This window comes from Danio rerio, chromosome 17, assembly GCF_052040795.2.
Source record: "Danio rerio strain M-AB ecotype USA chromosome 17, GRCz13ab, whole genome shotgun sequence".
Taxonomy (NCBI): domain Eukaryota; kingdom Metazoa; phylum Chordata; class Actinopteri; order Cypriniformes; family Danionidae; genus Danio; species Danio rerio.
Window position 1 is genome coordinate 24,467,501 of NC_141037.1, and position 16,648 is coordinate 24,484,148.

Consider the following 16,648-nt stretch of genomic DNA (forward strand, 5'->3'; position numbering starts at 1 on the left):
ACTCATGAAAGTAGTATTAATCACTCACCCTCATGTCATTCCAAACCCCTGAGACCTTTTTTTTCCTTGGAGCACAAATTAAGATTATTTTAAAATAAATTTGAGAGCTCCCTCATCCTCCATAGACAATAAGGTTCTTGGCTTTGTTTCAACCCTATGGTTGTCTCTTCTCATCTGTTTTTCTGCTTTGCCTAGAACACATCTAATTGGCCACTTCCAGCGAGCTAATCGAATGTAGTAATGTAGACATTTAATTCAGAAAGATCTGGAAAAGGGTTTTATAAGAGCTATTACAAGCTAACAGACACCTCCTGTTCGCCATTTCTGCTTGTTGTCCAAACTGACAGGTGGAGGGGCGTAGTTATGTTAGCCATGCCTAATACTTCAAAATCACATCATTGAGAATTTAGCAAACAGGAAGTGCATTTTCAGATTTTAATTTTACATTACAAGAGCGAACAATTTTTTTTTCCTTTGACATGCACAGATGAACTGTTCACCACAAAACTGGTAACAAAATCATAAGGCTAGTTTTGATTTCATTTGTACTTTAAACAAAACAAGTCAGATCTTCTATTTTTTTTATCTCTTTCAGATCAGCTGACTTGACCGCTCAGTAGGCCCATGCAGGACACCCTGGAGCCTGTCCGGACCCCGGCCCAGAGGCCTATCCTCACTGGTGGGCATGCTGGGGTGCCTGATGCCTCCAGTGGATCAGGAATAGAGCCACTCTTTCCACAGCCTCGGCAACTGAGAAACAGCAGGCTCGACCCGCTGACTCAAAGGAAAGGTCTCGGACTAAACAAGGAGTGACTGCACTGTGCTGTCCTGTGTATCCAAACAGATGCGTTGAAAAGCGAACTGAGAATCACTGGACGCTGATGTGAAGGATGCATCAGCCGAATAACAGACGCGTGAGGAAGAGTATTTAAGGTATGCCGCTGACGTGCTTTCGACACGCTCTGGTTTTCGTTCTCAAAAAACACTATGCGAAATGGGACGCAATGGATGTGAAGGTTATGTTTAAGTTGTTATAAACTGAAGTTGAAGGTATGTATGATAGAATATTAAAACACTAACTATTACTCAGCGACACATTATGAGCTCATATTGAAGGTACGTCTAGTTTCAAGACCCCAAATATAATATTACACTGTTTTCAAGGATTGTTTCACATATGGCGAGACCATGAGGTGACCTCTGACCATCTGCACCACTACATCAGTGTTGCCTAGTAGCATTGATATCTATATAAGGGTGAAGTGATCTACATAAATTCAGACACTTGGATTCAGCAGACACAGGTGTGCCGTCGGCCAGGTGTTTGTATGGCCTCTGTTGCTAAGCTCCAGATGAGTTCATCGGTAACACAGTGTCCTTCAGTGCCATATGAAGTATGTTTGACACAGAGACAGGCTCAGTTTGAGCTCGAAAGGTTTTGATGGGACAAGCTTTATGTCGTTATTTTTGCTGACTTGACTACGTGTGTGTTTTTGCATGAGAGAGAGAGAGAGAGAGAGGAGAGAGAAAGAGAGAGATGACACAGGTGGATCAACAGATCAAATAAGACAAACAGTGATTATAGTGAGTCTTTGAGCCGATAGGATTAGATGTGCTTCTGGAATCAAAAAAAAAAAAAAAAATAGAACATTCTGTCATTATTTACTTCGTGGCTTTCCAAACTCAAACGATTGGCTCTGTTGGAAACAAAAGCAATTTTAGCTAAATCTTTGCTCTTTTTCCATACAATAGAAGTGAATGGTGAACCTAACTTTTACAGTAAGTGGCAGATTTGCCGAAATTGATTTCCAGAGGGTATTTTGTGTTGCTGTTAATTTGGCATTGATGTTGTAGTTCCGCTGACAAAGCATATCAGCTCATTATGTTATAGCATACTTCCCTTTACAGTATGTGAAAACTGGAAGTACACTCATTACACAGTACATATTTCACAGGTTTAGAATAGCAGTAGACGAGAAGTACACAGAAGTACTTCCACCTGTATTTCTGCCCCTTTTCATGAATTGTTAGGTCATTTAGCCTCAAGCTGCTGTTGATTTACAGCCTTCACAGTATAAAAGACTATTTCCACCATGAAATTAAAAAAAAGTAAATCAAAGGCACTCTGACAAGTTTACATCTCTTTTTTGTGTATAAACTCAGAATTATGATACAAACTCAAAAAATGGGTGTATATCACTCAACAAAAGTTTACAGTTGAAGTCAGATTTATTAGCCCCCCTGTTTATTTTTCCTGCAATTTCTGTTTACCGGAGCGCAGATTTATTTCAACACATTTCTAATCATAATAGTTTTAATAACTCGTCTTTAATAACTGGTTTATTTTATCTTTGCCATGATGACAGTAAATAATATTTGATCAGATATTTTTTCAAGACACTTCTAAATAGCTTAAAGTGGCATTTAAAGGCTTAATTAGGGTAACTAGGCCGGTTAGGGTAATTAGGCAAGTTATTGTATAACGATGGTTTGTTCTGTAGATTATCGGGGAAAAAAACAGCTTAAAGCAGCTAATAATTTTGTCCTTCAAATTGTTTTTAAAAAATTAAGAACTGCTCTTATTCTAACCAAAATAAAACAAGTAACTTTCTCCAAAAGAAAAAATATTATCAGACATACTGTGAAAATTTCCTTGCTCTGTAAGTCATCATTTGGTAAATATTTAAAAAAGAGAAAAAAACATCCAAGGGGACATAATTCTTGTTTTAACTGTATGTCTTAAAATTTTAACATCTCAGACATGATATAATTCTGTGGTGGAAACAAGCATCTATCAGGTCAAATTTTCCCAGTTTCAATTTAAATTTACAGGTGCAGTACGTGATTTGCCAAAATCTTATCCGTTAGCATAATATCTTTAAAAACACAATCCCTCCCCTGCCTTCCACAGCTACGCCTTCTGAAATCTTGAACGTGCACCCTAGTGACATCACTTGTAGAAGAAGCACAGCTCAGCTCTCTCCATGTGGCTCTGCAGTGAGCACCGCTTGGGTTAAGATGATGGTAGACAACCCACTAGATTAAGTCTAGAAAACTTTATAGTACTTTATAACAGCCGACTACAATTCTGAATGAAAAACTGTATTATATCTAGCACATTTTCAGTTGTATAGCAAGCAAAACTTGTCATAATGTACAATATTTCATGCATGCAAGGACCACTGATCTCACTCTCTCACGTGCTTTGTCCTAAAGCGACTATGCCAAGCAAGCCATATGCAAGCCACATGCTGTCATTCTTACAAGCTATTTCAGACAGAATATTCAGAGTAGCGCGGTTAACAATATAGGAAGTGTGTCACAGTTTATCATTGTTCAAAAATGAACCAATGTGAATATAAAACTTCACCTCCCTGCTGCAGGCTAGTCAGATTAGAGCTATTTACTTATGTTTTGTTGTTAAACTAAATAAAAATAATTTTTTTACATCGACATTATCGATGCTGTAAAAGGCCTTATGAAATTGAAAATAGTCACATTAATCTTTCGCTGGAAGATTTCAGTGGCTGAACAACACTTCTGTGCATAGCATATAACCCATTCCTAAGAACACAACATCAGATTTGTGTGACTAAAACAATTTAAAATCAACATTACCTGTAGCAATACTTCAGCCTCCAACTCCAATATTGAATCAGGACTTTAAAGTTTTGATTCAACATTTGTTGTTACCGCTGTAACTCTTGTGCAGCAGCAAATGGCAGATTTGTCTGCATGAGCAGAGGTGCGCAGATGTACAAATCTACATTTGTTGACAGACAGTTTGGGCTACTTATCCAAATTATCGGCCTGGAAATATTTAATTGGATGAACATTTTTTTTAGTCTTATGCTTTTCCAAACTTATAAAAATACATATAAATATATTTAGATCATTTCATTAATCATTAGTATTGGAATGTGAAGAGACTTTTAACCTGCACAACTAAAAATGTTTCTGAAGACAATCACCTGCTGCACTTTTAAGTACTACTTTTGTTGTTGTTGCTGAGCTATTACACTTTGTTCCCATTTACTTCCATTACATGGAGAGCATACAAACATCATCATACACAAAAAGTCAAACAAGGAATAAGTGAATGTATAGATGAAATCAGCTAATGATGCTAATATACTGAAGCATGTCTGTCATCTGAAGCCTGTAGCTTTGCAAACATTTGCCGGTTGTCATCGTCATTATTCTAATCCAGTGCCAATAATTCTGCTCTCATCTGTTTGATGATATGATGCACATTTAGTGCTGGTCAGTGGGTGAATTGGGCCATGACAGTTGACCCAAAAATGAAAACTTTTTCATAGTTTACTAACTCGCATATTGTTACAAACCTTTATTTATTTATTTCTTCTTTGGCACATCAACTTTTGTATTTTCAGAAGGTTTTTTTTCCATTGAGTGACAAAAATGTCTGATTGCTAACACCCTGAAGGATGCCCTTTTTTATTATTAATTTTTACCTTTAATTCTAAGCAGAATTTCACTTCACCAGAGCCTCACTTGAGATATTTATGATATCTGTAGTTTTATTGATTGGTGGTATTATTACTAAAGTGTTTGTAATATCATTTGGCAAAATCATTGAGCACACATTATTTGACTTGCGAGCAGCAGCAGCCGTATCAACACAATTTCTTGTGCAAACATCTTTACGTAACATAAGCTTTGCGAAATCACAAGAGGTGTATTGAAAAAACTGATGACTGGGCCTTCAGAAGATATTGCCAGTATTTACTGCTGTAACCTTGTCATTGCTGTATTGACTGTAGCCATATGAATGTTTTTGGCTGATGCCAGGTCTACTTGAGGAAGAGGTGTACATTTATACTGTTTGCTGATTTAGCTACAGAATTCATGTCAACTATGTTGTGAATTTAAACACACAGACAAATGTTTATTCCTAACACAAATGTTTCAATGTTTTTCCCCCTCGGAAATGTATGAATACGCAATGTGAGGTTTTTAAATATGTTGAAATTAGGTTGTGTGCAGTGAGCAGATCATCTCAGTGTCTCAGGGTTGCCAGTAAAAATAAGCTTGACCCATAAAACTGAATATTAAACACCAAGGGATCCTGACTGGAATATCTGGAGAACATTTGTTAGCTGAAAAGCATATTTCTGATAGAAATAAAGTATTACATTAAAAGTATTCATAGTGTATTTTTAAACAACTGGATGTAGATGTGAACTTGCTTGAATTTGAGCGAGGTTTTTTTGAAGAATGTGACATCTAGAAATATCCCATGATTCCTTCATCACACTCTTTCACTTGCTGTGCATTGAAAAACCTCAACAAACGCACTACCTAGCTAGCATGAACTTATGGACTTTTCAGAAAGATGTACACTGTGTGTTCGATATTTCCTGATTACTAGTATTAAACTGTGATTGTGTCATTTTGAAATGTTTAGGATTCGCCCCCATTTTGAAGGTATTAAACTGAAATCTGTTGATCTCTATCGCCCCCATGTGGCCACTGTATTTCTATAAGCACGTCACATCCGTAATGTTTCATGGGAATCTGCATAATGTCTGTGGAATATTTAATTTAGAAAAGTTGTTTTTGTCTTTGTAACTGCTGATATTTTACCTTACAAAGTAAACGATATTTAAATGATGCAAGAAAATTAATGAGCTGTCCTCTTCATTTGAGCTGAAACGGGTATTTTCTGTTATTAATGTGTATATCAAATTTAGAGAAGCTACAATTTCCCTTAATTTTGAGGTTAGTTCACCCCAAAATGAAACTGTTTGACTTTCATTATTCTGCTGAATATTGAAGAAGGCATACTGAAAAATGCTGGAAAGATTTCATAGTAATTTTTTGTCTCTCTACTATGGATGTCAATGGCTGCTTTTCTCAGAATATCTCATTTTGTGCTGTGAAGTGGAGAAAATACACATTTTTCTCATTTATCAATGTTAATCAGGCACTTTGTGCTAATTTCCTAATTTTCTGACAAAACCAATTTCAGGCAGCTTAATTTAAGTGTTCACTGACCACAAGATTGTAAAATGTTTTAAAGTGACTGAAACTCTCAGGCTGTCCAGATGAAGACACCCTTTCACAGCAAGAGAAGTCCACTCTTCTGTGACCAAACCATCATCAGTGGAATGAAGCAGAAGACTAGACTAACCTCTGCTAAAGAGCATTTTGTGTGAACAGAGAACTTGTCCAAACTTCAATTTAGTGATGAAAACAAGTTTCCAGAGAAAGTAAAAAAAAAAAAAAAAGTGAAAGGGGGAGGTTAAAGGGATAGTTCACCTTAAAATGAAAATTTACTTTCAAACATTTAGTTTCTTTATTCTTTTGAACATAGCAGAAGCTATTTTGAAGAAAGCCGAAAACTTGACCACTGACTTCTAAATAGAAGGAAAATCAAATACTATGGAAGACAATTTTTCCAGCTTTCTTCAAGATATTGTTTAACGTAAGGAACTCATTTTCATTTTTTGGTGAACTAGCCCTTTAAGTGTTAAGGTTTGGTGGTGTTTTCTGAAGCAGGAGTGTGGCCTCTTATAAAGCTTCATAGCAGAGGGAAGCAAATGTTTACGGGATCGTAGTGTCCATCATAGTTGTTTCAAAAATTGCAGTTTACATAGGAGGAAATCCAGGTAATCAAAATCCAGCCCATACTAATTAAGACTGCTCTGTAGGGCTGCACAAAATGATCATTATAATAATGCTGAAAATAAATGCTGAGGTTTTCACTCATTCAAAGTGATTTAAGGAAACCATTTGCACCTTATTTTTTTTGGTCTAAATTAGATATGAAAACTATACCTGTTTATTTCAATATCAATAAATATATTTAAATAAATATAAAAATAGAATTTTTATAGGGAAATGTTATAGTAGGTTGGTGAATCATTATCACTATACTTCACCTTATTGCATAATTTTCTAATATTGTGCATCCCTGTAGTACTTGCTTGTTTTTCTATGTAATATAATAGGGGGAAATGCAATTGTCAGATGCTGTGTTAGTTGCTGTGCAAGGGCCTGAACACTTCCTACTTTATATTTTGTCTGCTGAAAACTTTTACCAGACATTTTACATTCATTGCTAATCATCGCTCTTCTAATACAATGGTAAAGATACAACTACAGTACAATTCAAAAAGTAAAAACAAAAAGCTCAGCTCTTGTCTTGGTTTATTAATTCATTCAAAAACCTTTTAACATTGTAAAGGTGATCTTTAACACTGTTTCCCAAAACACCAGAAATCTCAAATCAACTCAGTCAGTCAATCAATCAATCTTAGGGTTTCCACACAGTCAGTCAGCAAATAAACATTCACACATAACCGTTGGCAGACTGTCTCGCATGTTAAACAGAGACAAAAAAAATTCCATTAAGTGCTGATTCCTAAAATAACAGTATGGACCTTGAGAACTAATGTTGTCAAAGTAATATTTCCATAAATAAAACTAGAAAAACAAATGTTCTTCATAAATTGTCTAGTATAAGGCTTCATCAGATTCAGAGTCGGGGCAGCGTAGATCAGGCAGTAGACTGGACCGATGTCGATCATCAACGAGGAGAAGAAAATAAAAAAAGAGAAAGAAAAGAAGCCCAGCAACGCAAAGTTCATCCTGGGAGTTTTTTGGACACTTGCTCTGGTGGAAGCAGAACCGTTTTGACCAACAGTACACATGCAGAAGCCCACTGTTCATTCACAGGAGATCTCGGTAAAGCAGACTCCAGAGGCACCATGGGAATGATGAAATGTAATCTCTACCTGCTCGCTCAGAGGCCTGTGTACTTCTCTCTTGGTTTCCCGCCCTCAGAGAATTCTGGGTCCTCTTTGAAGCCATGGATTGCAGAAACAGTCTGTTTTCAGCTAGTAAACTGTCTCCCCTGGCCAAACCCTGCCTGGCTGTACTGGTGCCCACCTTGCTGGAAGAACTGCTCAAACTGCCCGCCCTGGTTAAAATTCTGCCCTCCTCTTCCACCCCAGCCTCCTCCCTGCCCAGTGCCTCTTCCTCCACCTCCTCCTCCCCGTCCTCTTCCTCCACGACCTCCTCTTCCACCTCTCTCCTGGTGTCGTCCTCCGTCCTGATAGTAGCCCTCGTGCTGGTAACCGCCACCACCGCCCTGGTAGCCGCCTCCTCCTCCTCCACCTTGGTAGCCAGGTCCTTGTTGGACTCCTTGGTAGCCTCCTCCTTGGTATCCTGACCCTTGTTGGGCTCCATGGTAGCCACCTCCGCCACTGCCACCTCCTCCTCCGTAACCCCCTCGATATCCTCCGTCCTGGTAATGACCTTGGTATCCGTCCTGCCAGTTGCCCTGGGCTTTGCCTCCCCGGTGGTCTCCTCTCCCACCTCTGCCGCCTCCACCACCTCCCCTGTCGTGACCTCCTCGGCCTCCCTGCTGCTGATCGTAACCCCCTCGTCCTCCACCTCTTCCTCCTCCAGAGTAATACTGGCCTCCTCCACCGCCACCTTGTGGACCGTCTTGGCGTTTCTGCCATGTGGGCATCTCTGGAGGTGGGGGTTCGATTTCATTGGGTCTCCCTCCTCGATCAGGAACACGACCCATCAGAACCTGGTAAATGTAAGAATAATAGTGGTATTTAAAGTTTGGTAATTCAAAATAAATAAATAAACTAACATATGTATAAATAAGATTTATGACATTATTCAAATTAGTTTGACCTCCTGTATTAAAAAATATACATGTATTATAAACCATGCTCATCAAAGAATCTAGGGGGGAAAAAGTTATACAAAAACATTAAATGGCACAACTGCTTGCAACATTAACAATAATAATGAACATTTCTTTTGGAGATTCTTATTCATCAACAAATTTTGTGAAAACCAAGATATGATGTGCAATCATTTAGTAGTTTGGTGTAAAAAAAAGAAGAAAAAAAAGAAGAAGAGGTCAATTAAAATTAATGCTTTGATTCAGCAATGATCAACATTAATAATAATAATAATAATAATAATATTAAATCTTATGCACTACTTATTCTTTGTGTGAACTACTTATTTTTGTGGAAAAAAGTGATGCACTTTGATCCAAATTTTGAGGTAAAATTAAGCTTAAGAAATAATATTTGTTTTTTTTTTTATTCAGCAATAATTCATTAAATTGATCCAAAGTGACAAATTGTTTTGTAATATTATGGATGTGTTTACATTAAATAGGGGCTGTTATTTTTAACTTTCTGTTCTTTACAGAATCCTTAATAAAAGCATGGTTCCAACCAAAATATTTAACAGTAAATCAATAATAATAGCATCAATAACAATTTCTAATACAGAAATAATAATGCAGCAAATCAGAATATTTGAATAATTATGTGACTGAAGACTAGAGTAATGGATGCTAAAAATTCTGCTTTCCCACAAGAATAGTTAAAATTAATATATCAAAATAAAAACATTTATTTTAAACAACATTTCATAATATTATTATTCTTAACATACAATATGCAATCTTGGTGAGGTTTCGTTAAAAAAAAATTAAATAATATAATAATAATATTATTATTAGATAGGCTAAATGAAAGCATTTAGGCTTTTCTGTCAAATATAATGATGATGGAAAGTTTCTGTGGGACCTTAATGCTTTCTTAGGTTATTAATAAAGGTGTTTTCTGTCACTGTATGTTAAGCTGCACAATTAAACATTAAGAGTGTGATCTCAATTCAAACCCACGCAACATATGGATAAATGATAATGATTTGCATACAGTATGTTAAATAATCCTTCGAATTACTGCATTCAAATATTCATTTGATCAAGGGAGATTCAGTTTTTACACTTTTTAGTTTGTTACAAACAATTAAATAAGACAGAAGTACTGGGAGAACAGTTTATAGTTCAGATATAAACACTGATGTTTCTGGTAAAGATTAAAGTCACCATATAATGGAACTTGACGCAGGTGAATGTTGAAGCAATTTGATGTTTGATGTTTACAACCATCAAAATTAAGTCAATGAATAGGTTTTCAAAAAAGATCCACCTATAATGAAACATGAAGAGTTATGTGTGAATTGGTAAATCACTAATTTAACATAAATATAATTTGTTGTACAAGATGTTAGATTTCTATATTTTGCATTATCAGCAACAGTAGCAAAGATCATTTTTCGTATTGAATATTTTTCCTTTTTTCAGCTGGTTATTTCTTGATTTTTATTTTTATTAAAATTACAGCTTATAAGTTCTGTTTGTTAAACCAATTGTTTTGCAGTGACATTTTTATATAAATAGAAAGAAATTACATTTGTCTGAAAAATTGCCAAATCCATGACTCAAAAACCACAGTGTGATTCAAACATTGAGATTTGTGATCCATTACACCATTATTTGATAGACAGCCAGACAGATGAACGGACGGACAGACAGACGGAAAATAAAACAACAAAGGTCATTCTAAACTAGCCCACCTTGTTGATGGCACAGGCTGTTTTCTCCCTGGTGTGGCCACTGCTGGTTCTCAGGATCTTTGATAAATCTTCTCTAGCAGCAAACAGGTGAGCCACAGACACTCTGGTTTTTGTGGCCAGTGCCACACGAAGAGGCTGGTATACTTTCGAAAGTTTATCAGCATGCGTCTGAAAATAATTACAATAAAACTTCGTCCCTTTCATTTAAGGCACATTTTTTACTTGGTCTTTTAGCTTAATTGATATAAATGTGACACTTTGTTTTATATTATAAAAGAGAGATCCTGATACCTTGGCTCTTTCTGACCAGCCAAAAGACTGAACAGTCACATCCAGTCGTTTCAACAACATTTTCCTTCTGACTTCATACTCATTCTCAAGTGCTTGGTTAATTGCTTCAATTTTCTCCTGTAGATACAAAAAGTCCCATCAATGTATGTAATGCTATAGTCAAAATAATATTGAAATCAAACATTTTCTAGAGATTATATAAGATAACATTTAAATCCCAGCTTACCCAGTGTACAGGGCCCAGTGGTTTCTTCATAAGAGGTTCTCCTATATGAGATGGAGGGACCTTGGCCAATGCTTCCTTCAGCTGTTGGAGAAAACATACAGTAATATATTATTAATAGACTGTTATGCTATCTTGGATTGGTGCATTGTAGTGTTTATTTATAAGAATTTTCTGTCACAGTTACAAGCATGTGCCCTGAATAGCATCGTAAGTATTAAAAATAATAGTTTAAAAAAATTGATATAAAGAAAGTCACTAACAACTGAAATGGAAATATGAACTAATTTACTAAAGCTAAAACAGAATTTACCAACATGAACATACTAAAATTAAATCAGAAACTGAAAAAGGAAAACAAAAAGGCATTATTAAATCTTAATAAATACTACCATACACCAAAAAAAGCATTCTGATGAGAATAACTCCCAAGTTCAGAGGTTTTACTGTATTATTGTACTTTACTCTTACAATTACGTGTGCGGACTCATGACATGCATAGTAATATAAATCAGCTGAGAATAAATCTCACCTTTTTCTCAATACCACTGAAGAACTGGAACATGGTGATGTTGGATGGAGGTTTGGACATGCCCAGAGCCATACAGATGCCCTTCAGCTCCATGAACACTTTACTGCCTCCCGTCTCCTGCACCTTCTTCTGAGGCTGATTCACCACGATCATCCTGGATGACTCCAGCTCAGAAATCAAGAAGCCTGGAAGGATGGTATATATATCAATCAGATTTATGGAGATCTTGAGCTAATTTTATTTTGTATTATTTTTAATTAATCACTTCGCATTTTAATTTTAGCTAAAATAGTTGTGGATAGAAAGACAGACAGACAGACAGACAGAAAAAACTACATTTGCAAAAAATATATATTTTAAATGTACAGGAAGCTTTTTTCTCAACAAGAGGAAATGTTTTAATTATAAATGCCATTTAGAGCCTAGTATTTTTCTTAGCAAAAACAACGCAAGACAGTCAAGCAGTTTATGAACACTCAACACCCAATGTGAATTATTAGACTGGGAGTTCTTAAAATTAAATTCAGTCGTATCTAAATATAATTTAAGATTTATTAAAATTCAGTTTATATTAAATATATTTTCTGTTCATTAAAATGTATGACCCTGGGTGTATTAACCATTTATTTTGAATCTACAATCTTTTGTAAGTGATTTGTTTTTATAATGAAATGGGATTAACATTTTCTAATATGTAATTAGAAGCAAAGTTCCTAATTAAAAAAATTAAAATCTAAAAAAATAAAATGACAAAATAATGGCCTGCACTGTAATCCTTTTAATGTCATCAAATAATTATTGTTCTAAATATGTCTACGAAGATTTAATCAAAGGTTTTATTGAATGACATTTTGGCAGGTGTTTTCTGTAAAATGTGTAGAAAATACATGATAGTCAATTATAAAAGTGTTTCTAGCCACATGTCTGATGTCACTTGTTTTTATGATTATTGTGTCGGCTTTGACCTGTATGCATGCAGTAATTCATGTACACTGTTCTGATAAAGTTTTTATTAATTTGCTTTGTGTTTTAGTCATTTTTGAATATAAACTAAAAATAATTAATAATTACATATGAGTAACACAGCCTTGACAAATAGCTGACATTTATCAAAGTAGTATTATTTAATATTACTTTCAGTTAAACATAGCATGATTAATCGAAAAAAGGTCACAATCTCAATTCGACCTCTTACAAAATCTTAATCCAGCATTTCAACAATTCAGCCAATTACATTTTCAAGTTCATGAGAGAAGCGAAAACGTAGTCGCACAAGCCTTCACATTGTTTTACATATGTTGCTAAGCAAATAAGGTACCTCGAAATGGTGTTGAAAGAGTCACATACTGTATTTCTAAGGTATAATTCACCTAAAATGTAATTTCTGTCTTCATGTAATGATGTTTTCGCGACTGCAAAAATCACACGGGAGCTGACACATGCCCATGTCTACTTTAGTGAACAGAACCTACATAGGCTGTAAATAACAGACAGTAAAGTTCTAAAATAACATTCAGTTTGTTGCACAGAGCTACACAGATAGTATGATTTGTATGTGTGATTTTTTCCCCCTCAAAGGCACAGCAGTCATGGCATGAATCGCACTCAGCAGTAAAAGTGAAACTGAAAGCTAAACATTATATAAATAATCATATCGCATTTTAGAGTTATGATTACGACAAGTATTTGACTTGTAACTGTCAGTATAACTACTCTATCCTATATAATGTTGAATATAATGCAGGAGGAAATCTGATAATGACAAATGTCTCATTTTATCAGTGAAAAAAAAATGGTCTAATAATCTTGTCTATGACAAATGACAAGCATGTGTCTTAAACATAATAATTCAACATTAGAACTATTTATAGTTGTGAATTAGCATCCAGGATAAATTTAAAGAGCCCCTATTATACATTAAAAAGGGTCATATTTTGGTTTTATGTGTCTCAAACAACATGCTGATATGAATGCAAGGTCAATACACACTTTCATGGTCTTATAATATGCATTTATTTTTAGCAAATTATCCCAGCGATATGATATGATTCATTCAGCGTTTCATTTGTTCCCAGAAAGTAGAGAAAATAACACTAACTTTCCCACATACTTCCAATAATATCCAGCAAAGCACAGCGTCTTCATGACTTGATCCAACTGGGATCTGTTTGTCTTCCTTTTCTTTGCTACTGTATTAATGGGCGGGACCTCAGGTTTAAATTTTCCCGGGTTTGCGCAAGCAACAATTGGGCGGGGCTTAGGTTATGAACCACAATGAGTTGACTCTTTTATAACCGAATCAATAGTTTTAAACACTGTCCACTTTCAGATTTAAGCCTCTGCTGGACAATTGACTTCACTGTTCACTTCACTGTTACAGACTACATGGAAAGTCGTTTTCAAAAACCCATAATAAGGGCTCTTTAAAGGGCCATGAAACCCCCTCGTTTCAGCAGGGTGTTTTCACACCTCTACTTTGGAAAAAGTCAGAAAAGTGGGCGTGTCCAGCTCTGTTTAGGGGGGAGTGTCGGAGGAACTAAAGTGGGAGGGTGTGGGAGTGTCTATTTGGGCGCGCGCGAGTTTCAGAGTCAAAATTCACACACACAGTAGAAAGTGATGGTGTTTAACCTACATGGACATCTGTAGTCGAATTATTTGCCAAATTATTAAATGGTGGACTTTAACTGCAGTTTGGCTCTTTCATTAAGGGAATTCATTCATGCCCCTCACGACAAATGAGATATTTGATTCGAGGAACTGCTCTAAGCGTGTATTTTTCATGCAATGTTTGATACCGCACGGCGAGTGAGAGAATAAAAACCCTCTGCATTTCCCGGAAACTTAGATGCACACGGCAGGTAGCGTCAGAAAGCCGCGTGTGTTATTCCGGTCACTAAATGCGGTAAAAACCCTACACGAGGTTAAAGTTTGGTTGTGGTGCTAACGTGTTTACACTCGGTGCAATAGTTTGTTAGATACGAACAAACTGAATAAACAAAGAGCACTGGTCGCTCACTTACCAAATCTGTAGAGACAGGACAATCACCAGCAACTACTAGAGCCGCGTCTTTATGAAGAGAATACTACAAGCGAATCCGGATCTCAGCGTTTGCAGATGAGAACAGCTCTCAGGTAAACAATAATCCTCCTTAGACACGTAAGTTATTGTTGTCGAGCGTCACGTACACTGTTAATCCACACGTGACTCTGAGCTCTCACAGAGAGAAATTGAAAACGAAACTTAACTGCAGCAAACTAGACGTGCAGAAGACGTGATAAGACACACTCTGGCACAGACGCCCAGTCTGCACGCTGGAATACAACGCTATTATGTCATGACCGTGACGCAGCTTAAAAAATTTGTTTCAAACCGGAAGTACGAATTTGCTTGAAATAATGCAAAAACAACCAATTTACACTTTTTAGTGAAATATAGGTGTCCTTATAGTGTTTTTAGCAGTGTGGGACACATATACAACTGTCAACAGCTCAAAAAATGTGTTTTGGTGTTTCGTGACCCTTTAAACTCTAGTCAAGTCCAGCATTCCAAGTCTATACAAAATGTAGCATTTTAACCAACAGTAGACCTACACATAAGACTTAAAATTATTGTTGTTGTTTTACCATGTTTGAGAAATAACAATCATAATAGCCTACTCATAATAACCTTAATTTTACATCTACAGAATCCTGAGAAAATTGTGATCTTGATTTTAAGCAAAAAAAAAAAGTGATTCTGATTTTAGCCAGAATTGTGCAGCCCTAGTTAAACATACCACATTTCACAAAATAATGTATCCCACGTTCTAAACAACCACATAAATGATCAGAACCTTTTTGCTGTTTACATACTTAACAGTAAGACGCAGTTGTTAGCATTCAGCAGACGTTTGGTGACCTCTCCCGTGGTCAGAGCAGGATACGGACAGCACAGCTCAGCTAAAAGACCACTCATCTCCAGCTGAAACCCCTCCGCCTCGCTTGGACCTGCAAACACCACACCCAAATCCATCAGGCAAATCCTACATATTTTAATTCTGCAGAAACACAACCTAAATGACTCTTCTTTGGTCTGATTGAGTATATGATGTGCGCAGTATCAAACTCACAGTTGGTCGCCTGCACATTCTCCTCTAGTTTGCAGTAGAGTTTCAGCTCAGACACAAGCCACGCACACAGTTTGGTGAACTCTGGAGATTCAGCACCACCAGTCACAGCTGTCTCAAGAGTTCCATCCTCTAGAAGTGGACCCTGGTATCTGCAAACACACATTCAGTTTGACTATATTTGCATTTTGAGAGGGTTTCCTGGATCATGCTGCACTTCTATTTGGGAGAATGTGAACTGACCAGTGTTGTGACACTGCAAAACGTAACTGCTTATCTCTGATATAGATTTCTAAAGCTGAATGTGTTAAGTCAATAATAGACATTATACAGCAATTAGGTACAGTCATCAAATAGCATTAAAAATACATTACATAAAACATCCAAAACCCACCCATGTTTGTCAGTTCTGCACTGATTCTAGAACAGTCTATGGACTTGATAATCTTGTAAACTCGTCTGACACAGCAGTGGTGACAGAGGTGTGTTCGTTTAGGCTATGATGATTCAGGCTATTTCTGGCGCTGGCGATATTTGAGATATTTAAGCACTGCTGGGCAGGGCTGCACGGCCCAAATCAGAACATTGATCACAGAAATCACGCTGTCAAATACATGTGCCAGTAGCCCAGGCTCTGAAATGACCTGACATACAACAGATCTCGACTACTGAGGGTTACAAAACGTTTGAAAATAACAGCTTAAAGCAGATGTAAACTACAGACGTTGAGAATAAGAGAAGCGGATCTGGGTGTCAGACCATGCAGAACACCCGGCGAACCAGAGCACGCGTGCTAATGATCACATTTGTGCCGTAAACCAAAATATAAACCTCTAATAAGACAACAGAAACACATATTATAAATGGGGACTTCATTCACATACCCCAGGTCCTCCAAAGAGTCAAGAATATCAGTAACTTCCATTGTGAATCACTCCCTCTAGCAGCCGTAACGACTGCAATGCTAGGTTGGCATAATGGGGCCCTCGTCTCAGCACTTTAAGCTGACCAAATATATGCCGGAATATATTTCTAAAACTCTAAACCATCTCTGTCTAAACAACTAAATCC

The 16,648-nt window shown here is 36.6% G+C and overlaps 2 protein-coding genes across 12 annotated transcripts in view; one reads left to right on the plus strand and one right to left on the minus strand.

Annotated features, from left to right (window-relative positions):
- rasgrp3 (RAS guanyl releasing protein 3 (calcium and DAG-regulated)) overlaps window positions 1–5,648 on the plus strand; it is an 83,450-nt gene extending 77,802 nt beyond the window's left edge. For 6 of the 11 annotated variants that reach the window (XR_015512689.1, XR_015512688.1, XM_087289254.1 and 3 more), the window contains one exon: window positions 596–5,648. Coding sequence is in view for 5 of the 11 variants with exons in the window: in XM_087289254.1 (XP_087145380.1) it covers window positions 596–604 (9 nt within the window). In the remaining 6 variants the exon portion in view is untranslated. 11 annotated transcript variants of the gene reach the window in all.
- Window positions 5,649–7,156: 1,508 nt separating this feature from the next.
- On the minus strand, window positions 7,157–16,565 carry tslig3a (tRNA splicing ligase complex subunit 3A). Its single transcript, XM_087290444.1, has 8 exons — window positions 16,462–16,565; window positions 15,581–15,729; window positions 15,324–15,458; window positions 11,472–11,656; window positions 10,943–11,023; window positions 10,717–10,833; window positions 10,426–10,593; window positions 7,157–8,566 (listed from the first exon to the last, which is right to left on the minus strand). Exons 1-8 carry the CDS (start codon window positions 16,500–16,502, stop codon window positions 7,859–7,861), a joined length of 1,584 nt encoding a protein of 527 aa, XP_087146570.1. The 5' UTR covers window positions 16,503–16,565; the 3' UTR covers window positions 7,157–7,858.
- Between the last annotated feature and the right edge of the window lie 83 nt (window positions 16,566–16,648).

What these genes read in the sequence shown, in the direction of transcription:
- tslig3a (XM_087290444.1), bottom strand. Translation starts at nt 16,502, where the DNA reads ATGGAAGTTACTGATATTCTTGACTCTTTGGAGGACCTGGG. An exon ending in TCAGTGGTATTGAGAAAAAG is followed by an intron (nt 11,024 to 11,471) that starts GTGAGATTTATT and finishes TTTCTCCAACAG; the next exon opens with CTGAAGGAAGCATTGGCCAA. An exon ending in GCTGGTCAGAAAGAGCCAAG is followed by an intron (nt 10,594 to 10,716) that starts GTATCAGGATCT and finishes AATTATTTTCAG; the next exon opens with ACGCATGCTGATAAACTTTC.